Here is a 24,478-nt window from a genome sequence, read left to right on the forward strand (position 1 = left end):
ACATATTAAAATTTATTGTGTTATTTTGCTGTCAGATGAGGTTTTTTGTTTGTTTATAAAAGTGAGTGAGTGAGGACCCCAGAATAGTTTTAAGTCCTGATAAAAGAGCTTAATTATAAAGCATTAAAAAGTTATTAAACGATTTAAGGAATAAACCTTTTTAATATTGGGTGACTAATTTAAGGGTGTTATTTGTAAACCCCATTTGATTTAACAAATTTTTCTTAACTCTCCATTTAAAAGGTAACAAAAAGCTAAAAAGCAAAAATAAATGATAATTGAGTCTTATGAGTGTTACAGAGCTACAAATATAGCAGGTGTCATCATGTTCCATAGGGAAGAACAATACAAATAGGAAAGCAACTAACTTATTTTTATTACTCAGAAATAAAAAAAAAACCCTAAAAGACACAGGTAGAACATCCTTAATGGTGCTTAACAGTGGAAAAATAAACTAGTATTCAGCAATTTATGAAAAATGATCAGTGTTCTGGACGAGCACCACATCAATAAAATGTTATCTCATTATTACAGGCTTACATGGCATTTTGGTACAATCTTTTTACATGTTTTTTTATACAAAATGATAAAATCTGAGCTTTAAGGTCTAAAATAGTTTCATTCATGAAGTAACATTTATTAATCCAGAATCAGTTTGAAATATTTGTAGTGTTATTATTATTTTAATGCACCTTCGAAACCAGGGGTAAAACAGAGCATAAATCATCGGATTAATGGTGGAATTAAGTTACATTATAATTATAGATTTCTGAACATACTGTGCTTCACCTACAAAACTATAAATGAAATATGGTAATAAACAGGCCATAAACACAGAAACTAAAATGCCAAGAACTTTAGCTGCTTTTCTCTCAGATTTCATGGACTCGGTGTGTGTTTGAGACCTTGTTTGTTTACTAAGCTCTCTGATAGCAGTGGCATGTTTCTTAGCAATCACAAAAACTCCAGAATACAAAATAATTATTACAGAAGTTGGAAAAATAAACATCAATACAAGATCAATTACAGAGCAAACCTCATTCATAATGATTAAACATGTTTCTGGACATTTTGTCCAACTGCTTACATTTCCATTAAAATAAAGCAGTACAAAGCTGTATACCATCAACCCACACCAGTTAATAACAATCACAACATTAATCTTCCTCAATGAGACTTTGTTCATGTAGAGAAACGGGTTTGAGAGAGCAAAATATCGATCAACAGCAATCAGAACAACATTGTATATGGATATGGATGTTAGGAAGGTTACATTAATTGAAAAGATTATGCAAAACCTTTGACCTATAATCCAGCAGGACTCGATTGTCCAGCTTAATAATGGAGGCATCACTAAAGCTCCGATGAGGAAATCTGATATGGCCAGAGAGAGCACGAGCATGTTGGTCGGTGTATGAAGCTTTTTGAAGTGAAAAACAGAGATGATGACCAGCAGATTTCCACCCAGTGTTAGTAGAACCACAATAGCAGCAGAAACTTACAGTAAAATATAAACTGCAGGAGATCCAGGTCTCTCTGTACAGGAGATGTTGAGACAGTAATCCAACTGATTCAGCTCTGTAAGATTCATTAAGAGAGTATTTAAAAACAGTGTACACAGTTTAAAAAAAATTACTTATATTTATGCTTTTACCAGAATAAAAGGCTGTAAATACAAAATTCATGATGAAATGAAGTATGATCTGAGCTGCTGATATTTTTATACCTTAGAAATTAATCACGCCCCCAAGTTTGATTTGCTGACAAATACATATGATGTAATGCCCTGGTGGAACAAAAAACCTAAATTAATGATTGGTCATAAAATTCCCTTGTTTCTGTATGAATGCTGTGTGTTTCTACACTACATTTCTATGAAGTCATGCTGTTGTAGCACATACAGAATGAGGACTGTAAAGTGTCGAGCCACAACTCATCTGTGCTGGTAAAGACTGGTCTTCTGGTGGATCCTCACAACCAATTAAGATTCCCTCACCTGTGACCAGTTTACTTGTTTATTGTGAAACGTTTTAAAACACTTTAAATCTTTAAACTTTTAACTTCAATTTTGCCACATTCCAACGTTTTAAGTGTGTTACAGGAATCAAATTTTAAATGTGTTTTTATTTACAAAATACAACGTTGATCAATGAAAACATTGGAAATCTTTTTTTTTATTGACTTTTGTGAGTTGAAGCATTTTACAGATTATAGAATTTTACAGAATGTCCCAACCTTTCTGAAAAAGGTTTGCAAAAGTTGCTATTTGCAAATATTTGAATTGTACCATAAAAATCATATAATTTTACAAATTTTTTTGTTTGCATTAAGGAGCTGAGATTATGTTCAGTTGTTCTATCACAACCATTATTAATTAGTTTGTGTTTTTCTAATTAGTGGCTTGATCGCTTTAACAAAACCAGTAATGATCAAAAGCTGGTAACAATGGTGAGCAGAGGAATTAGGACACTTTAATGTTTACCATTCAAATGTTATGTCACTGAATACGGCCCTGACCTCATCTCAATGTGGTTTGACTTTTTGATTTAATACAATATGAAATGCTGAGATTTAAGGTCTAAAATTGTGTTTTTTATTCATTAAATAACATGAATAAATTCAAAATCAGGAATATTTGTAGAGTTAAAATTATTTAATGCACTTTACTTCATCTACCAAACTCTTAACGAAGGTACATATTAAAATTTATTGTGTTTTTTGTTGTCAGATGAGGTTTTTGTTTGTTTATAAATTTTTATGAGTTTGTGAGGACACAGAATTGTTTTAGGCCCTGATAAAATAGCTTAATTATAAAGCATTAAGATGTTATTAAACAATTTAAAGTATAAACACTTTAATATTGGGTGACTAATTTAAGGGTGTTATTTGTAAATCTTATTTGTTTTAATAAATATTTTTTAACTCTCCAAGCTAATAACAGTTTTCACATGCAAAAATAAATGATAATTGAGTCTTATAAGTGTTACAGAGCTACAAATTGGTGCCATCATGTCCCATAAGGAAGAACAATACAAATGGGCAAGTAAGTAGCTTATTTTCATTATTCAAAATAAAAAATACAACCCCAAAAGACACAGGTAGAACATTCAAACTCCTCAGAAGCAATAAAAATAGTTAAATATTGAACTCAGGACTCATACTGCGTGTGACACAATATGCTTAACAGTGTGTGCTTAACAGTGGAAAAAATAACTAGTATCGAGCAATTAAAACAATTATATTGAAACAAACAAAGACCCTGACTTTATCAGTGTTCTATATGAGCACCACATCAATAAAATGTAATAAAATGTTATCTCATTATTACAGGTGTACATGGCATTTTGGTTCAATCTTTTTACATGTTTTTTTTTTTTTTTTTTTTTACAAAATGATAAAATCTGAGCTTTAATGTCTAAAATAGTTTCATTTATGAAATAACATTTAGTAATCCAGAATTAGTTTGAAATATTTGTAGTGTTATAATTATTTTAAGGCACCTTCGAAACCAGGGGTAAAACAGAGCATAAATCACCGGATTAATGGTGGAATTAAGACAAAATATAACTATAGATTTCTGAACATATTGTGCTTCAACTACCAAGCTTTGTATGTAATATGGTAATAAACAGGCCATAAACACAGAAACTAAAATACCAAGAACTTTAGCTGCTTTTCTCTCAGATTTCATGGACTCGGTGTGTGTTTGAGATCTTGTTTGTTTACTAAGCTCTCTGATAGCAGTGGCATGTTTCTTAGCAATCACAAAAACTCCAGAATACAAAATGATTATTACAGAACTTGGAAAAATAAATGTAAATACAAGATCAATTACAGACCAAACCTCATTCAAAAAGAGCGAACAGACTTCTGGACATTTTGTCCAACTGCTTACAATTCCATTAAAATAAAGCAGTGCAAAGCTGTATACCACCCACACACACCAGTTAGTAACAATCACAACATTAATCCTCATCACTGAGACTTTGTTCATGTAGAGAAACGGGTTTGAGAGAGCAAAATATCGATCAACAGCAATCAGAACAACATTGTATATGGATATGCATGTCAGGAAGGTTAAACTAATTGAAAGGCTTATGCAAAACCTTTGACCTAAAATCCAGCAGGACTCGATTATCCAGATTAATAATGGAGGCATCACTAAAGCTCCGATGAGGAAATCTGATATTGCCAGAGAGAGCACGAGCATGTTGGTGGGTGTATGAAGCTTTTTGAAGTGAAAAACAGAGAGGATGACCAGCAGATTTCCACCCAGTGTTAGTAGAACCACAATAGCTGCAAAAACATACAGTAAAATATAAACTGCAGGAGATCCAGGTCTCTCTGTACAGGAGATGTTGAGACAGTAATCCAACTGATTCAGCTCTGTAAGATTCATCAAGATAGTATTTAAAAACAGTGTACACCGTTTAAAAAAATAACTTATATATCTGCTTTTACCAGAATAAAGTTCTGTAAGTACAAAATTCATGATGAAATGAAGTATGATCTGAGCTGCTGATATTTTTATACTTTAGAAATGAATCACGCCCCCAAGTTTGATTTGCTACATGAAACATACGTAATGCCTCAGTGCAACAAAAGCCTAAATAATTGATTGGTCATAAAATTTCCTTGTTTCTGTATGAGTGTTGTGTGTTTCTACACTACAATGGTGACACATGTTCCCAACACTGTTTGTGTGTATTGGGTAGCTATTTATAATTTATTCAGGAAAGTCTTTGCACTTTTGATGTACTTATTTACAAACCTCATTTGCAAAAAAGTTGGGATCGTTGGTAAAACGCAATAGAAATAATCTGGGATTTGTTAATTCTCTTAATTCTTTATTTAACTGATGAAATTAGAAAGAAAAGATTTCCAATGTTTTCCTTGATCAGCTTTATTGTATTTTGTAAACGTAAACACATTCAGAATCTGAGGCCTGGAACACACTCCATCACCATTCATTTTAAAGAGACTTTTTAATGGTTTGGGGATTAAGGACACTGATTGATGCAGTTTTGCAGGTGGAATTTTCGTCAGTTCTTGTTTGATATGAAACTTCAGCTGCTCAACAATCTGTGCTCACCAGCGTCCGATTCTCCTTTTGATGCTGCACCAAACATTTTCATTAGGAGAAAGATCTGAACTCCAGAGCAGGCCAATCAAGCACACGCATTCTGTGTCTATGAAGTCATGCTGTTGTAGCACATACAGAATGAGGCCTGACATCGTCTTGCTGAAATAATCATGGACCTCCTAGAAAAAGATGTAGCAGCATGTGTCGCTTTAAAATCTGAATATACGCCTCTGGTACCTCCGGTGCTTAACAGTGGAAAAATAAACTAGTATTCAGCAAATTATGAAAAATTATCAGTGTTCTGGACAAGCACCACATCAATAAAATGTTATCTCATTATTACAGGCTTACATGGTTTCATTTATGAAATAACGTTTATTAATCCAGAATCAGTTTGAAATATTTGTAGTGTTATTACTATTTTAATGCACCTTCGAAACCAGGGGTAAAACAGAGCATAAATCACAGGATTAATGGTGGAATTAAGACAAAATATAATTATAGATTTCTGAACATATTGTGCATTAACTACCAAGCTTTGTATGTAATATGGTAATAAACAGGCCATAAACACAGAAACTAAAATACCAAGAACTTTAGCTGCTTTTCTCTCAGATTTCATGGACTCGTTGTGTGTTTGAGACCTTGTTTGTTTACTAAGCTCTCTGATAGCAGTGGCATGTTTCTTAGCAATCACAAAAACTCCAGAATACAAAATGATTATTACAGAAAATGGAAAAATAAACATCAATACAAGATCAATTACAGACCAAACCTCATTTATAAAAAGCAAACACATGTTTAGACAATTTTTCCAACTTCCTACATTTCCATTAAAATAAAGCAGTGCAAAGACATAAACCACCCACACACACCAGTTAATAACAATCACAACATTAATCCTCATCACTGAGACTTTGTTCATGTAGAGAAACGGGTTTGAGAGGGCAAAATATCGATCAACAGCAATCAGAACAACATTGTATATGGATATGGATGTCAGGAAGGTTGAAGTAATTGAAAAGCTTATGCAAAACCTTTGACCTAAAATCCAGCAGGAATCGATTGTCCAGATTAATAATGGAGGCATCACTAAAGCTCCGATGAGGAAATCTGATATTGCCAGAGAGAGCACGAGCATGTTGGTGGGTGTATGAAGCTTTTTGAAGTGAAAAACAGAGATGATGACCAGCAGATTTCCACCCAGTGTTAGTAGAACCACAATAGCAGCAAAAACATACAGTAAAATATAAACTGCAGGAGATCCAGGTCTCTCTGTACAGGAGATGTTGAGACAGTAATCCAACTGATTCAACTCTGTAAGATTCATTAAGATTGTATTTAAAAACAGTGTACACAGTTTAGAAAAATAACTTTTACCAGAACAAAGTTCTGTAAGTACAAAATTCATGATGAAATGAAGTATGATCTGAGCTGCTGATATTTTTATACTTTAGAAATGAATCACGCCCCTAAGTTTGATTTGCTACATGAAACATACGTAATGCCTCAGTGCAACAAAAGCCTAAATTATTGATTGGTCATAAAATTTCCTTTGTTTCTGTATGAGTGTTTCTACACTACAATGGTGACACATGTTCCCAACACTGTTTGTGTGTATTGGGTGGCTATTTATAATTTATTCAGGAAAGTCTTTGCACTTTTGATGTACTTATTTACAAACCTCATCTGCAAAAATGTTGGGACCTTTGGTAAAAAGCAATAGAAATTATCTGTGATTTGTCAATTCTCTTAATTCTTTATTTAACTGATGAAATTGGAGATTTCCAATGTTTTCCTTGATCAGCTTTATTGTATTTTGTAAACGTAAACACATTCAGAATTTGAGGCCTGGAACACACTCCATCACCATTCATTTTAAAGAGACTTTTTAATTGTTTGGGAGCTGAGGACACTGATTGATGCAGTTTTGCAGGTGGAATGTTCGTTTATTCTTGCTTCATATGAGACTTCAGCTGCTCAACAGTCTGTGCTCACCAGCGTCTGATGCTCCTCTTGATGCTGCACCAAACATTTTCATTAGGAGAAAGATCTGGACTCCACAGCAGGCCAATCAAGCACACGCATTCTGTGTCTATGAAGTCATGCTGTTGTAGCACATACAGAATGAGGCCTGACATCGTCTTGCTGAAATAATCATGGACCTTCTAGAAAAAGATGTAGCAGCATGTGTCGCTTTAAAATCCAGATATACGCCTCTGTGTTAATGGTACCTTCAAACTGATACCTTTCACTGATAACAGTCTGGATGGTCCTGCTTTTCCAACAATGCCAAATTTCCAACAAATAAGCTGAAATGTGGACTCATCTGACCACAACAACCTTTCCTCTGTCTATTGGTCCATCTGAGGTGAGCTCAGACCAAGAGAACTTGGTGGCATTTCTGTACATAAATGATGTATTCCTCTGTCTTTGTTTCAGGTTGCACCTCTTGATGCAGCGGTGGACTGTGTTAAGTGACAATGGGTTTCCAAAGTACTTTCAAGCTCTTGTATCACTATTTATCACAGTAACATGGCTGTTTCTTGTTTAGTGTTGTCTGAGGTTAATTGAACAGTGGCTTTCTGTCTTGACTGAGATTTCTTTAGGTCCCTGAATGTTTTCACAATATTATGTACTGTAGATGGTGAAAGACCTAAATTATTTATCATCTTGCATTGAGAAATGTTTTAAATAAACTGATTGACAATTCTGTCACAAGGTTCGGTATAAACTGTTGAGCCACAACTCATCTGTGCTGGTAAAGACTGATCCTCTGGTGGATCCTCCATTTAACCATTTAAGATTCCCTCACCTGTGACCAGTTTACTTGCTTATTGTGGAATCTTTTAAAACACTGTAAATCTTTAAACTTTAATTTTGCACCGTCCAAACTTTTTGAGTATGTTGCAGGCCTCAAATTCTAAATGTGTTTTTATTTACAAAGTACAACGTTGATCAGTGAAAACACTGGAAATATATTTTTTTGCTTTTGTCAGTTAAAGCATTTTACAGAATGTCCCAACCTTTCTGAAAAAGAGGTTTGCAAAAGTTACTATCTGTACCATAAAAATCATATTATTTTACACATTTTTTTGTTTGCATTAAGGAGCCGAGATTATGATCCGTTGGTCTTTCACAGCCATCATTAATTTGTTTGTGTTTTTCTAATTAGTGGCTTGATCGCTTTAGGACACAATAATGTCACTGAATACGGCCCTGACCTCATCTCAATGTGGTTTGACTTAAATGTTGTTTCAGTACAATATAAAATGGTCAAAAATACTATTAAGGTCAAAAATAGTGTTTAATTTATTAAATTATATTAATTAATTAAAAATCAGTTTGGAATATTTGTAAAGTTATAATAAATTAAATGCATCTCGTAAGCCAAGAGTAAAACAGAGCATAAATAACTGGAGTAATAGTGGAAAAATAGGATTAAAATTAATTTCTGAATTATTTCATACTGTACTTTACCTACAAAACTATAAATGAAATATGAAATATACATACCAAAAATAAAAATACAGATAAAAAACACAAATAAAAATAAAATACAGAGGACTTTTGTTAGGGTGCCTGCGGCGTCTGGTGAACGTACCACCAGTTCCCAACATTGCAGGCGTTACAGAACGCCAAACAGCATGGCCTCTAATAGGAGGCCAGCTGATTAGTGCGAACGACCTGCAGCTGCACTCTGCTTATTTAAGCGGGCGTCGCCTGGCTGCAGGCGTCGCACCTTTGTCTTTTGTTTCACTTGCATGGCTGCGCAAGTCGTCCCTTTGCAGGGAAAGTTGGTATCCCCGGCCGTCACTAGGATGGTCGGGTGTGTAAGCCGAAAGGCTGAGGTAGTTAGGGTCTTTTGTTTTCCTGATAGGGAAAGTTGGTGTGACTTCACACAGCCCTTGCACTGCTGTTAAGTTTGGTGCTTTTGTGCTAGTCCTGTCCCGGCTTGGTTTAGTCGGTTAAGCATCTGCTTTGCACACCCACAGCGTCGGTTCGAATCTGCACTCTGAACTAACACTGTTCTCTATTTTTTTCATTACAGATCGGCTCCTTCCCAGCGGCTGCGGTGCAAAGCTGGTGACCACGCCGATCCGGGTTTTCCAGAGACCGCTAGCCGTTTCGATTTTGCTTTCCCGGCTTGGATTCCGGTGATCTTTTGCCTCAGCGCTGGTTTAAGCACGAGGGCTCTGTTTTGAACTTGCTACTAGGTAGCGCAGCGAGTAACGCGAACGCCTCGAAAGCAGGTGATCTGGGTTCGTGCCTCGCGGCCTTTGTCTTTTTCACTTTTTTCATTTTGCTCTTTTTTCAGTTGCCTGTGGCGCCAGCGGCTCAGTCGGGATCTACCCGATTTGTTTTTTGTTATCTATTTTTTGATCTCTTGTGTGTTGATTATTATTATTTTTATTGTTAATAAAATAATTTTCTGCTGTGCATCCTTGGGTCCTAAAGCTTCTCACTATAACAACTTTAACTGCTTTTCTTTTTCTTTCAGCTCTCTGATAGCAGTGGCATGTTTCTTAGCAATAACAAAAACTATAGAATAAAATCTGATTATTACAGAACATAGAAAAATAAACGTAAGTATAAGATCAAGGATTAGGAAACCTCAATCAGAACAAAAGAAACACGTTCCTGGACAAGTAAATAAATACCTAACATTTCCACTGAAATAAAGCACTGCAGATTAACAAAACCAAAACACATCAGTTAGTAACAAATATATAAATATAAGAGTACATGAGTACATATTAAAATTTATTGTGTTATTTTGCTGTCAGATGAGGTTTTTTGTTTGTTTATAAAAGTGAGTGAGTGAGGACCCCAGAATAGTTTTAAGTCCTGATAAAAGAGCGTAATTATAAAGCATTAAAATGTTATTAAATGATTTAAGAAATAAACCTTTGTAATATTGGGTGACTAATTTAAGGGTGTTATTTGTAAACCCCATTTGATTTAACACATTTTTCTTAACTCTCCATTTAAAAGGTAACAAAAAGCTAAAAAGTAAAAATAAATGATAATTGAGTCTTATGAGTGTTACAGAGCTACAAATTTAGCGAGTGCCATCATGTTCCATAGGGAAGAATACAAATAGGAAAGCAACTAGCTTATTTTTATTACTCAGAAATGAAAAAACCCTAAAAGACACAGATAGAACATCCTTAATGGTGCTTAACAGTGGAAAAATAAACTAGTATTCAGCAATTTATAAAAAATGATCAGTGTTCTGGACGAGCACCACATCAATAAAATGTTATCTCATTATTACAGGCTTACATGGCATTTTGGTACAATCTTTTAAATGTATTTTTATACAAAATGATAGAATCTGAGCTTTAAGGTCTAAATAGTTTCATTTATGAAATAACATTTATTAATCCAGAATCAGTTTGAAATATTTGTAGTGTTATTATTATTTTAATGCACCTCCGAAACCAGGGGTAAAACACAGCATAAATCACCGGATTAATGGTGGAATTAAGATAAAATATAATCATAGATTTCTGAACATGCTGTGCTTTACCTACAAAACTATAAATGAAATATGGTAATAAACAGGCCATAAACACAGAAACTAAAATGCCAAGAACTTTAGCTGCTTTTCTCTCAGATTTCATGGACTCGGTGTGTGTTTGAGACCTTGTTTGTTTACTAAGCTCTCTGATAGCAGTGGCATGTTTCTTAGCAATCACAAAAACTCCAGAATACAAAATGATTATTACAGAAAATGGAAAAATAAACATCAATACAAGATCAATTACAGAGCAAACCTCATTCATAACGATTAAACATGTTTTTGGACATTTTGTCCAACTGCTTACATTTCCATTAAAATAAAGCAGTGCAAAGCTGTCTACCATCAACACACAACAGTTAATAACAATCACAACATTAATCTTCCTCACTGAGACTTTGTTCATGTAGAGAAATGGGTTCGAGAGGGCAAAATATCGATCAACAGCAATCAGAACAACATTGTATATGGATATGGATGTCAGGAAGGTTGAAATAATTGAAAAGATTATGCAAAACCTTTGACTTAAAATCCAGCAGGACTCGATTGTCCAGATTAGTAATTGAGGCATCACTAAAGCTCCAATGAGGAAATCTGATATTGCCAGAGAGAGCACGAGCATGTTGGTCGGTGTATGAAGCTTTTTGAAGTGAAAAACAGAGATGATGACCAGCAGATTTCCACCCAGTGTTAGTAGAACCACAATAGCAGCAAAAACATACAGTAAAATATAAACTGCAGGAGATCCAGGTCTCTCTGTACAGGAGACGTTGAGACAGTAATCCAACTGATTCAGCTCTGTAAGATTCATTAAGATTGTATTTAAAAACAGTGTACACTGTTTAAAGTAATAACTTATATATCTGCTTTTACCAGAATAAAGTTCTGTAAGTACAAAATTCATGATGAAATGAAGTATGATCTGAGCTAATATTTTTATACTTTAGAAATAAATCACGCCCCCAAGTTTGATTTGCTACATGAAACATACGTAATGCCTCAGTACAACAAAAGCCTAAATTATTGATTGGTCATAAAATTCCCTTGTTTCTGTATGTGTGTTGTGTGTCTCTACACTACAATGATGACATGTTCCCAACACTGTTTGTGTGTATTGGGTGGCTATTTATAATTTATTCAGGAAAGTTTTTGCATGTACTTATTTACAAACCTCATCTGCAAAAATGTTGGGTTTTTTGGTAAAAAGCAATAGAAATAATCTGTGATTTGTCAATTCTCTTATATCTTTATTTAACTGATAAAATTAGAAAGAAAAGATTTCCAATGTTTTCCCTGATCAGCTTTATTGTATTTTGTAAACGTAAACACATTCAGAATTTGAGGCCTGGAACACACTCCATCACCATTCATTTTAAAGAGACTTTTTAATTGTTTGGGAGCTGAGGACACTGATTGATGCAGTTTTGCATTTGGAATGTTCGTTTATTCTTGCTTCATATGAGACTTCAGCTGCTCAACAGTCCATGATCACCAGCGTCTGATGCTCCTCTTGATGCTGCACCAAACATTTTCATTAGGAGAAAGATCTGAACTCCAGAGCAGGCCAATCAAGCACACGCATTCTGTGTCTATGAAGTCATGCTGTTGTAACACATACAGAATGAGGCCTGACATCGTCTTGCTGAAATAATCATGGACCTCCTAGAAAAAGATGTAGCAACATGTGTCGCTTTAAAATCCAAATATACGCCTCTGTGTTAATGGTACCTTTAAACTGATACCTTTCACTGATAACAGTCTGGATGGTCCTGCTTTTCCAACAATGTCACATTTCCAACAAATAAGCTGAAATGTGGACTCATCTGACCACAACAACCTTTCCTCTGTCTATTGGTCCATCTGAGGTGAGCTCAGACCGAGAGAACTTGGTGGCATTTCTGTACATAAATGATGTATGGATCTGTCTTTGTTTCAGATTGCACCTCTTGATGTAGTGGTGGACTGTGTTAAGTGACAATGGGTTTCCAAAGTACTTTCAAGCTCTTGTATCACTATTTATTACAGTAACGTGGCTGTTTCTTGTTCAGTGCTGTCTGAGGTTAATTGAACAGTGAATACCTGCCTTGACTGAGATTTCTTCAGATCCCTGAATCTTTTTACAATATTATGTACAGTAGATGGGGAAAGACCTAAATTATTTATCATCTTGTATTGAGAAACGTTTTAAATAAACTGATTGACAATTCTGTCACAAGGTTTGGTATAAAGTGTTGAGCCACAACTCATCTGTGCTGGTAAAGACTGATCCTCTGGTGGATCCTCACAACCATTTAAGATTCCCTCACCTGTGACCAGTTTACTTGTTTATTGTGGAATGTTTTAAAACACTGTAAATCTTAAAACTTTTAATTTTAATTTTGCCACATTCCAACGTTTTAAGTGTGTTACAGGCATCAAATTCTAAATGTGTTTTTATTTACAAAATACAACGTTGATCAGTGAAAACATTGGAAATCTTTTTTTTAATTTACTTTTGGGAGTTAAAGCATTTTACAGATTATAGCATTTTACAGAATGTCCCAACCTTTCTGAAAAAGAGGTTTGCAAAAGTTACTATCAGCAAATATTTCAATTGTACCATAAAAATCATTTAATTTTACACATTTTTGTTTGCATTAAGGAGCCGAGATCATGACCAGTTGGTCTTTCACAACCAATATTAATTTATTTGTGTTTCTAATTAGTGGCTTGATAGCTTTAGCAAAATCACTATTTTGGCTTTTGCTTGGTTTCTATCTCCAGGTTTCTAACTCCAGGTATCTAGCTTCAGGTTTCTAGCTCCAGGTTTCTAAGATCCAGGTTTAAAAGCTCCAGGTTTCTAGCTCCAGGTATCTAGTTCCAGGTTTCTATCTCCAGGTTTCTAGCTCCAGGTATCTAGCTCCAGGTTTCTAGCTCCAGGTATCTAGCTCCAGGTTTCTAAGCTCCAGGATTAAAAGCTCCAGGTATCTAGCTCCAGGTTTCTAAGCTCCAGGATTAAAAGCTCCAGGTATCTAGCTCCAGGTTTCTAAGCTCCAGGTTTCTAAGCTCCAGGTTTAAAAGTTCCAGGTTTCTAAGCTCTTTTGTGTATATTGTCTTGTATTATTATTATTACTAATAAACTAAGTTTGTTCACATCTCTGCGTATGTGTTCTCCCCTCTTGCCCGCCATAGCCCTCGCGTGACAAGTAGACGCATAAGGACACTTTAATGTTTACCATTTAAATGTTATGTCACTGAATATGGCCCTGCACCCATCTCAATGTGGTTTGACTTAAATGTTGATTCAATACAAAATGAAATGCTGAGATTTAAGGTCTAAAATAGTGTTTTATTTATTAAATAACATGAATTAATTCAAAATCAGGAATATTTGTAGAGTTATAATTATTTAATACACTTTACTTCACCTACCAAACTCTTAATGAAAGTACATATTAATATTTATTGTGTTTTTGTTGTCAGATGAGGTTTGTTTGTTTATAAAATGTGTGTGTGTGTGAGGACACAGAATAGTTTTAAGTCCTGATAAAATAGCTTAATTATAAAGCATTAAGATGTTATTAAACAATTTAAAGAATTAAAACTTTTAATATTGGGTGACTAATTTAAGGGTGGTATTTGTAAATCCCATTTGATTTAACACATTTTTCTTAACTCTCCATTTAAAAGGTAACAAAAAGCTAAAAACTAAAAATGAATGATAATTGAGTCTTATGAGTGTTACAGAGCTACAAATTTAGTGAGTGCCATCGTGTTCCATAGGGAAGAATACAAATAGGAAAGCAACTAACTTATTTTTATTACTCAGAAATGAAAAAAAAAAATCCTAAAAGACAGGTAGAACATCCTTAATGGTGCTTAACAGTGGAAAAATAAACTAGTATTCAGCAATTTATAAAAAAGTATCAGTGTTCTGGACGAGCACCACATCAATTAAATGTTATCTCATTATTACAGGCTTACATGACATTTTGGTACAATCTTTTAAATGTATTTTTTTCACATAAAGATAGAATCTGAACCTTAAGGTCTAAAATAGTTTAATTTATGAAATAACATTTATTAATCCAGAATCAGTTTGAAATATTTGTAGTGTTATTATTATTTTAATGCACCTTCGAAACCAGGGGTAAAACAGAGCATAAATCACCGGATTAATGGTGGAATTAAGATAAATAATAATAATAGATTTCTGAACATACTGTGCTTCACCTACAAAACTATAAATGAAATATGGTAATAAACAGGCCATAAACACAGAAACTAAAATGCCAAGAACTTTAGCTGCTTTTCTCTCAGATTTCATGGACTCGGTGTGTGTTTGAGACCTTGTTTGTTTACTAAGCTCTCTGATAGCAGTGGCATGTTTCTTAGCAATCACAAAAACTCCAGAATACAAAATGATTATTACAGAACATGGAGAAATAAACATCAATACAAGATCAATTACAGACCAAACCTCATTCATAATGATTAAACATGTTTCTGGACATTTTGTCCAATTTGTAACATTTCCATTAAAATAAAGCAGTACAAAGCTGTATACCATCAACACACACCAGTTAATAACAATTACAACATTAATCCTCATCACTGAGACTTTGTTCATGTAGAGAAACGGGTTTGAGAGAGCAAAATATCGATCAACAGCAATCAGAACAACATTGTATATGGATATGGATGTCAGGAAGGTTGTAGAGAGTGAAAAGCTTATGCAAAACCTTTGACCTATAATCCAGCAGGACTCAATTGTCCAGATTAATAATTGAGGCATCACTAAAGCTCCGATGAGGAAATCTGATATGGCCAGAGAGAGCACGAGCATGTTGGTGGGTGTATGAAGCTTTTTGAAGTGAAAAACAGAGATGATGACCAGCAGATTTCCACCCAGTGTTAGTAGAACCACAATAGCAGCAGAAACATACAGTAAAATATAAACTGCAGGAGATCCAGGTCTCTCTGTACAGGAGATGTTGAGACAGTAATCCAACTGATTCAGCTCTGTAAGATTCATCAAGATAGTATTTAAAAACAGTGTACACCGTTTAAAAAAATAACTTATATATCTGCTTTTACCAGAATAAAGTTCTGTAAGTACAAAATTCATGATGAAATGAAGTATGATCTGAGCTGCTGATATTTTTATACTTTAGAAATGAATCACACCCCCAAGTTTGATTTGCTACATGAAACATACGTAATGCCTCAGTGCAACAAAAGCCTAAATGAATGATTGGTCATAAAATTCCCTTGTTTCTGTATGAATGTTGTGTGTTTCTACACTACAATGGTGACAAGTGTTCCCAACACTGTTTAAATTAACCTATGAATACATCAGAAAGGGAAAAAATGACATTAAAAGGTAAAATATTTTGTTTGTATTGGGTGGCCATTGATAGTTTATTTAGGGAAGACTTTGTACTCTTGGTGTACTTATTTACAAACCCCATTTCCAGAAAAGTTGGGACAGATTGTAAAATGCAATAAAAACAATCTGTGATTTGTTAATTCTCCTAAATCTTTATTTAACTGATAAAATTAAAAAGAAAAGATTTCCATTGTTTTCACTGATCAGTGAGACGTTTAATGGTTTGGGGATTAAGGACACTAATTGATGCAGTTTTGCAGGTGGAATTTTTGTCCATTCTTTCTTGATATGAAACTTCAGCTGCTCAACAATTCGTGGTCTGACTCTCCTCTTGATGCTGATACATTTTTATTAGAAAACAGATCTGGACTGCGGGCAGGCCAGTCAAGCACACGCATTCTGTGTCTATGAAGTCATGCTGTTGTAGCACATACAGAATGAGGCCTGACATCGTCTTGCTGAAATAATCATGGACCTTCTAGAAAAAGATGTAGCAGCATGTGTCACTTTAAAATCTAAATATACGTCTCTGTGTTAATGGTACCTTTAAACTGATACCTTTCACTGATAACAATCTGGATGGTCCTGCTTTTCCAACAATGCCAAATTTCCAACAAATAAGCTGAAATGTGGACTCATCTGACCACAACAACCTTTCCTCTGTTGGTCCATCTGAGGTGAGGTCAGAACGAGAGAACTTGGTGGCATCATGTATAGCTCTGTCTTTGTTTCAGATTGCACTTCTTGATGCAGTGGTGGACTGTGTTAAGTAACAATGGGTTTCAAGCTTTCAAGCTCTTGTAGCACTATTTATCACAGTAATGTGGCTTTTTCTTGTTTAGTGCTTTCTGAGGTTAATTGAACAGTGTCTTCCTGCCTTGACTGAGATTTCTTCAGATCCCCGAATCTTTTCACAATATTATGTACAGTAGATGGTGAAAGACCTAAATTATTTACCATCTTGCATTGAGAAATGTTTTATTTAAACTGATTGACAATTTTTTCACCAGGTTTGGTATAAAGTGTTGAGCCACAACTCATCTGTGCTGGTAAAGACTGATCCTCTGGTGGATCCTCACAACTATTTAAGATTCCCTCACCTGTGACCAATTTACTTGTTTATTGTGAAATGTTTTAAAACACTGTAAATCTTTAAACTTTTATCTTTTGCACCGTCCAAACTTTTTGAGTGTGTTGCAGGCCTCAAATTCTAAAAGTACAACGTTGATCAGTGAAAACATTGGAAATCTTAATTTTTTTTGCTTTTGTGAGTTAAAGAATTTTACAGAAAGTCCCAACCTTTCTGAAAAATAGGTTTGCAAAAGTTGCTATTTGCAAATATTTGAATTGTACCATAAAATCATATAATTTTACACATTTTTTGTTTGCATTAAGGAGCCTAAATGATGTTCAGTTGGTCTATCACAACCATTATTAATTAGTTTGTGTTTTTCTAATTAGTGGCTTGATTGCTTTAGCAAAACCAGTAATGATCAAAAGCTGGTAACAATGTTGAGCAGAGGAATTAGGACACTAATGTTTACCATTCAAATGTTATGTCACTGAATACGACCCTGACCTCATCTCAGTGTGGTTTGACTTAAATGTTGATTCAATACAAAATGAAATGCTGAGATTTAAGGTAAATAGTGTAAATAAAATAAATAGTGTTTTATTCATTAAATAACATGAATAAATCAAAATCAGGAATATTTTTAGAGTTATAATTATTTAATGCACTTTACTTCACCTACCAAACTCTTAATGAAATATGGAAGTATACATACTAAACACACAGAAACTTTAGCCGCTTTTCTTTTCCTTTCAGCTCCCTGATAGCAGTGGCATGTTTCTTAGCAATAACAAAAACTCTAGAATAAAATCTGGTTATTACAGAACAAAGAAAGATCAAGGATTAGGAAACCTCAATCAGAACAAAAGAAACACGTTCCTGGAGAAGTAAATAAATAATTAACATTTCCACTGAAATAAAGCACTGCAGATTAACAAAGCCAAAACACACCAGTTAGTAACAAATATATAAATATAAATTTACTGTGTTTTTTGTTGTCAGATGAGATTTTTTGTTTGTTTATAAATTTTTATGAGTGTGTGAGGACACAGAATAGTTTTAGGCCCTGATAAAATAGTATAATTATAAAGCATTAAGATGTTATAAAACAATTTAAAGAATAAACACTTTTAATATTGGGTGACTAATTTAAGGGTATTATTTGTAAATCCCATTTAATTTAATAAATATTTCTTAACTCTTCAAGCTAATAACAGTTTTCACATGCAAAAATAAATGATAATTGAGTCTTATAAGTGTTACAGAGCTACAACTTTAGCAGGTACCATCATGTCTCATAGGGAATAACAATACAAATGGGCAAGTGTTTAGCTTATTTTCATTACTTAAATGAAAATACTCATGAATATGAGTTAAAGATTGAACTCAGGACCCATACTGCATGTGACACAATATGCTCAACAGTGTGTGCTTAACATCTTTTTCATGCTTTTTTAAGGTCTAAAATTGTTTCATTTATGAAGTAACATTTATTAATCCAGAATCAGTTTGAAATATTTGTAGTGGCAATATCAGTTCATATCAGTATTTTATACTTGTGTTGCTAAGTTGAAACAACAAAAACAATATAGTCACATCAACTCTCTGAGAGTTACAATAAATGATTGAAAGTCAGAAATTAGTTAAAATTATCATTTGATTTTTGAGCTAAACTTATCACACTTTTCAGATAACATTGACATAAATCATCACAGAATTGTACAGCAGTGAAACAACCAGAACAGTAATTTATGTGTGACTGACTGTAAATTAAATATGTTTAGATTACAGTAACAGGTTGTTCACAGCGATCAGAGACACTCAGACACACTTGTTAGCTGGAAACTGAGAAAGTTCAACAGATTCCTTAAAATGTTTTATGATATTATCACCAGAGAGAGAGAAGTATGAAAATTCCAATCTTTTTTTTTTGTCTTTATTCTTTTGTCATTACTTAGCTTTTTTAACTTCATTACTAGCCCTAACTTGGCCCCATGCCAACATTTTTGGAATGTGTTATGCCTAGTTCACACTACACGATATTTGCCCTGATTTTCGCTCGGCGACTGGTCGGCGCTAGATTTGCCGGTGTTATAATATAAATTATTATTGGGCATTACAATATTGGTCTAAAACATTTGGGTATTCAAGGAATGTGATTGGAGTTGGGCCAAACCGCCACGTGGCATAAAACCGGTTAGAACTGGCTGAGCGGAAGCCTGGAACAAAAGGCATACCTTAAATGGAGTAGTACTACGCCTGGCCACTAGGGGGGGGGGGTAAACTATAAATAACAACTGCGCGCTCTACTCGAGGTCGGTTGCATGCTTCACTTAGACGGAGAGGCTTCAGAACGCAGCTGCTTGTGACCTGGAAGACGAACCAACCTTTTTCTGAATAAAACTTTTAAAGAACGTCACCTTGCCTCCTGATAAATTCGGATCGATTCTAACAAAAGATCCCCGACACCGGCTCGGGAGCAACTCGGCGTTCGCTCGGCGATCAAAACTCGGCTCTTAATCGCTAAGTGTGAACTACCCAACAACTCGATCCGACCGGCTCGCCGAGAGCTCGCCGACCGGATCGAGATATCTAGCATGTCAGAAATCTGAATGAGTGTTTCCTGACTGGCAGTGAGTGCTATGTCGAACAGCCAATGAGAACGCAAGATACAGCGTGAGAAGAAATGCAGGGGCTTAATATAGTTTATATCATAATACACAGGTGTTACACACAAGTTTTACAGTATTTCTGACCTTATTGTTCTCTACAAAACACCAACGTTGCATTGCAAAAAATATTTATTAACCTCCAACTCACTACACAACAACCCAAGCCAAATCCACTAAGATTCATTTATTTTCTCTCTTTGTTTTTACGTGCACAAACTTTGATCGCTCGCTACTTGTGCATTTTAGGACGTGGTATCATTAAACCTTTCGTCACATCTCGCGTGTGTAACAAAACGATATTTGTGAGAGCAGAGAAGCCTGCCTGCGATTCCAGTTGGTGATAGATGGTGTAGTGTGAAACCCCCTATCACCGATCAGTCGTGTAGTGTGAGATACACACCGACTGAAAGATTCCCGAGTGCAAAAGATTCAGTCGTGTAGTGTGAACTGTACAGCGACCCGGCAAATCAGAAAGTCGTGTAGTGTGAACTTGCCATTAAAGGTCTGAAATGGAATAGATGCATATTAACAAATAGATAAAATGAAGTTGGCCAGACAAAACATAAAATATCTTGTGTTCATACTGCCTACAGTGAAATATGTGAATATGAAAAAAAAAACACAGTCCCAACTTTTTTTCTGATTTGGGATTGTACTAGAACTGTTGCATTGTACTTGAGAGAACCACTTATATTATATGGATATCTCTCTTTCTCATTAAAAAATTTAGTTTATTTCAATCACGTTTACAAAAGAACAATCAGTGTGCAGAATTTTACAGCTCACTATTATTCTAATGCATTTCTGGAACCAGGAATAAAACAGAGCATAAATGATGGGATTAATGGATGAATTGAGATAAAAAAGGATTAAAATATTATTGATTATGGGGTAAGACGAATCAGAGATGGTATCACTCATTAAACTGCTCACGTAATACGGCACCAAGCACACAAGAAACACAAAAACCAGAATGCCAAGCATCGTCACAGCTTTTCTCTCAGATTTCGTGGAGTCCAGGTGAGTTTTGGAGAGGTTCTTGTTGATCTGACTGAGTTCTCGTATGGCGTTAGCGTGCCTCCTGGCAATAACGAAGATCTGGATATATAAAATCACCATTAAAGCGCTGGGCACAACAACTATGAAAACCAAATCAATGAATGAGCTGACTTCACCAAGGGTGTACAGACATTCTCCCGGGCACAGGGACAAATCTGTGAAATTTCCATTCATATAAAACATCACAGAATTGTACAACAGTGAAAACAACCAGGATAATAATATAACAGTGTGAACGAGAGTAGATGAAATGTCTTTGGAGTACAGAAACGGGTTGCTCAGGGCCACATAACGATCCAGAGCGATCAGAGCCACGTTACCCACAGACACACTCGTAAGCTGAAAGCTGAGGAAATTAAACAGGATGCAGAAAGCTTGTCCGAACCTCCAGCACGACTCGATCAGCCATGTGAAGTGGAACGGCATCACAAAAAGTCCGACCAGGAAATCGGACACAGCCAGAGAGAGCAAGAGCATGTTGGTCGGTGTGTGGAGCTGCTTGAAGTAACAAACGGAGATGATGACGAGAAGATTCCCACAAATTGTGAGCAGAACGACAGCAGCAGCAGAAACGCTCAGGAAGACGTAAACGGCAGGGAAAGCTGATCGATCTGCGCAGGAGAACTGAAGGCAGTGATCAGATTGGTTAAACTCAGTCTGATTCATGAATCCGAGCGCCACTAATGATCAAAGGCGAAAATAGAAGATGTTAGATCGCTCTGAGTAAACCAGGCAGGTAAAACCAGTGGTCTGGCATCTCACATTTATATGTTTTATTGTGTGTGTATAAACTCCACCCATATTACATGTTTATGATGTCATCATGTTTTCATTACTGTGATGTGACTGGTAACTGTTTATGAGTGCTGTACATCAACATGGGTCCTAATGACCCGAGTTCAATAGTTACCACTGGTCACAGTCTGTGTCCATGTGGGTTTGTACTTCAGTTCCCTCTCTACCGAAGAAAGCATGTAGAAGGTGGATTTGCTTATCTAAATTGTGAGCAAATGGGTAAGTGCCCTGCAATGGATTGGTGCTCTGTCCAGGTTGTTTTCCTGCCTTGTGCCCAGATTTTCTAGGTGCTGCCAGGTCTACTACACCCTGACCTGGATAAAGCAAAAAAATATGCGTCCAACCTTGTAGCATCAGTTTGTATAGCTTATATAAATACTCACAACTCAATTCAAATGATAACAAGAAGGCAAGATTATTGTTTGGCTCCTGAAGATACTGGGTCAGTTCTACTGTTGGCAAAGACGTTTTAATTACACATCATTGGGTGCTTTAAAGGCACTGGTATAACACACTAACCCTTCACCATGAAGATCTGTGGGGGCAGTTGTTGGGTCCTTGAGCAAGGAACTCCTAAATTAAATTCTCAGCTGTGCAATCAACCTGGCTGGGCATCCAACTAACATATTTGGCCACGTTTAAAGGACGGAAGTGTGTATTGCCTTGCAATGGATTGGTCCTCAGGCCTACTACACCCTAATCTGGATAAAGAAAAAAATATGCTTCCAACCTTGTGGCATCAGTTTGGGGAGGGCACTTTGCGGTTCCTTTGACTGTGCTTTTGTGATTTTGGTGTGGAGGAACTTCAGTGGCCTGTACAGAACTCTGACCTCAACCCCTCTAGACTTTTAAGATTAACTGGAATTGGAGTATAGCAAGTATAGCAAGTGCAGCAGTGTTGTTGGGATTCCAAATCCTGTTTAAACATACTGGCCTCTTTATTAGGAACACATACCCTGATAGTGCTGGTTGTTGGTGGACATTTAAGGACACAATGTGTGTTCAACTTAGATTAATGGACACTTTCTGATCACAGGCTTTATATTTTTAGTTGGAGTGTTGTTCTACTCCCAGCAATGACACTGAGGTGTCTATAAAAATCCCAACACTGCTGCACTTACAACACAAGTGCAACTACAATGTCATTGCCATGTTAGTGTCATTGTAGTGCTGGAAATGATCCACCACCCAAACATCTGATCAGTAGGGGTCCAATAGGGGGACCTTTCCATAGATTAAAAAAAAGAATAGGCGGTGACGAAGTGTACACAGCAGCAGATGGGCTACAGTCAGTAATTGTATACTCACAAAGTTCACTGTATTGTAGGTTTATAAAATAATCAATAAACATGCAGAGCAGACATGTGTTCCCAATTAGGTGTTTGTAAGTGTACATTTGAGTAGTTTAGGTTTGTCATTTAGACAGGGTGGGAAAAAGATGACCAGGATTCAGGAGTTAAACTGTAGAAAACATCATGAAATTTTCACTCAGGCACCCAGGTCTAGCGGGCATAATTGGCAGTGCCTGCACCAGATACTAATTGGTCACCGTATCTGCAGGATGGGGGCCGGACTATGTGTGGGTGGGTGGGTCTTCATACGCTGTGTAAGGACCCTGATTGGCGGTAGAGACGCCTGTGCAGAATGCAGGGGCGAGAAGAGGAGGGCTGTACACGTGTCGGAAGAGGCGTACAGCGACGTGCTCTCCTCGGATGCAATCGGGTATCTCTCAGCAGCGGAAGACAAAATTGAGTGTGCTAAAATTGGGAGGAAAATGGGGAGAAAATGAAGAACTTTTCACTCAGAAATGAGATGAAATATACAGAACACCTTTAATCAGATTTATTAAATAAAGTATGAAAATCAACTTAACCAATGATCTGAAATCATTACATTTAATAAATCTAATAATTATGTTTCATGTAGCATTTTGCACACTGTGACCCTGCACACGATACATATGACATTTTAAATGATAAAAAAAACTTTTATTTTATAAGAAAGGCGATGGATTAAATCATAGACGCACAATTTTATAACAAATATAACAAAACATTTACAGTTAAAACATCAGAATTCATACAAATGATACAGAATTTTCAGATTATTCAGATTATTGTTTGGCCGTTTGTAAAGACTTTAAGATCACAAAATTGAGGCTGGATTTAAAAAGAAATAAAATATTCAACAATGTAAAATCATAAATAAAAACGAGTGTGTTTTTGAATCCTAACATTGTTATCAGCTTCTTTATTATAAGCAATATCGAATTGCTAAATTATTGAATTGATTTTTAGCTGATAATAAAAGAATATACTGGGAATGGCACTTTGTTTGGATAAATAAACACACATTTTAGCACTTGATGCACCTTTTGAACAGCTTTACTGCCCTTTATGCAGTGATTATTTATAGGAGTTTATTTCTTTCTTTATTTCTTTGTGTATGAATACATGCATCATCAGTAGTGCTGCACTGCACTAGAACAACAGATACAAATAATAATGTGATGCAGATTACAAGTCACATTTCAGAAACATGCTAACTGTTTGGCAACCACAAACATTTAATTTCAGCTCTGATATAGTAAAAGAAAAACAGATTCGAACAGTAAAGGTTCCAGTATAACTGTTTCTGAACTGATTCACCGTGAGCTAGCAGATCGATGCTCTACGCTGCGGTACAAATCATCAGTACTTAGCACTTAGTGTTCCATCATGTTTCCTACTATCATTTTATTATCTTTCATTATTTATTTATTCGTTTGCTCCTTTTGTACTTAGGTACATAATGTTTAGATAAATAAGCACAAATCAAATCAAATGATAACAAGAAGGCAAGATTATCACTTGGCTCCTAAAGATACTGGGTCAGTTCTACGGTTGGCAAAGGCGTTTAAATTACA

At 35.4% G+C, this 24,478-nt stretch overlaps 5 protein-coding genes and 1 pseudogene across 5 annotated transcripts; all 6 read right to left on the reverse strand.

Annotated features, from left to right (window-relative positions):
• Positions 1-622: 622 nt before the first annotated feature.
• Positions 623-1,591, reverse strand: LOC134319811 (trace amine-associated receptor 13c-like; annotated as a pseudogene).
• Positions 1,592-3,430: 1,839 nt separating this feature from the next.
• On the reverse strand, positions 3,431-4,399 carry LOC134319812 (trace amine-associated receptor 13c-like). The gene has a single exon (XM_063001063.1). The coding sequence runs from the start codon at positions 4,397-4,399 to the stop codon at positions 3,431-3,433; it is 969 nt and encodes a 322-aa protein (XP_062857133.1).
• A 1,045-nt stretch (positions 4,400-5,444) lies between these two features.
• Positions 5,445-6,413, reverse strand: LOC134319813 (trace amine-associated receptor 13c-like). The gene has a single exon (XM_063001064.1). The coding sequence runs from the start codon at positions 6,411-6,413 to the stop codon at positions 5,445-5,447; it is 969 nt and encodes a 322-aa protein (XP_062857134.1).
• Positions 6,414-10,449: 4,036 nt separating this feature from the next.
• LOC134319814 (trace amine-associated receptor 13c-like) lies at positions 10,450-11,418 on the reverse strand. Its single transcript, XM_063001065.1, has one exon. It carries the CDS (start codon positions 11,416-11,418, stop codon positions 10,450-10,452), a length of 969 nt encoding a protein of 322 aa, XP_062857135.1.
• A 3,023-nt stretch (positions 11,419-14,441) lies between these two features.
• LOC134319815 (trace amine-associated receptor 13c-like) lies at positions 14,442-15,621 on the reverse strand. Its single transcript, XM_063001066.1, has one exon. It carries the CDS (start codon positions 15,619-15,621, stop codon positions 14,653-14,655), a length of 969 nt encoding a protein of 322 aa, XP_062857136.1. The 3' UTR covers positions 14,442-14,652.
• A 4,824-nt stretch (positions 15,622-20,445) lies between these two features.
• On the reverse strand, positions 20,446-21,444 carry LOC134319817 (trace amine-associated receptor 13c-like). The gene has a single exon (XM_063001067.1). It carries the CDS (start codon positions 21,442-21,444, stop codon positions 20,446-20,448), a length of 999 nt encoding a protein of 332 aa, XP_062857137.1.
• Between the last annotated feature and the right edge of the window lie 3,034 nt (positions 21,445-24,478).

The sequence above is a fragment of the Trichomycterus rosablanca genome, chromosome 9 (genome assembly GCF_030014385.1).
Source record: "Trichomycterus rosablanca isolate fTriRos1 chromosome 9, fTriRos1.hap1, whole genome shotgun sequence".
NCBI classification, from domain to species: Eukaryota; Metazoa; Chordata; class Actinopteri; order Siluriformes; family Trichomycteridae; genus Trichomycterus; species Trichomycterus rosablanca.

Coding starts and splice junctions, on each gene's coding strand:
- LOC134319812 (XM_063001063.1), bottom strand. CDS start 4,399: ATGAATCTTACAGAGCTGAATCAGTTGGATTACTGTCTCAACATCTCC.
- LOC134319813 (XM_063001064.1), bottom strand. CDS start 6,413: ATGAATCTTACAGAGTTGAATCAGTTGGATTACTGTCTCAACATCTCC.
- LOC134319814 (XM_063001065.1), bottom strand. CDS start 11,418: ATGAATCTTACAGAGCTGAATCAGTTGGATTACTGTCTCAACGTCTCC.
- LOC134319815 (XM_063001066.1), bottom strand. CDS start 15,621: ATGAATCTTACAGAGCTGAATCAGTTGGATTACTGTCTCAACATCTCC.
- LOC134319817 (XM_063001067.1), bottom strand. CDS start 21,444: ATGAATCAGACTGAGTTTAACCAATCTGATCACTGCCTTCAGTTCTCC.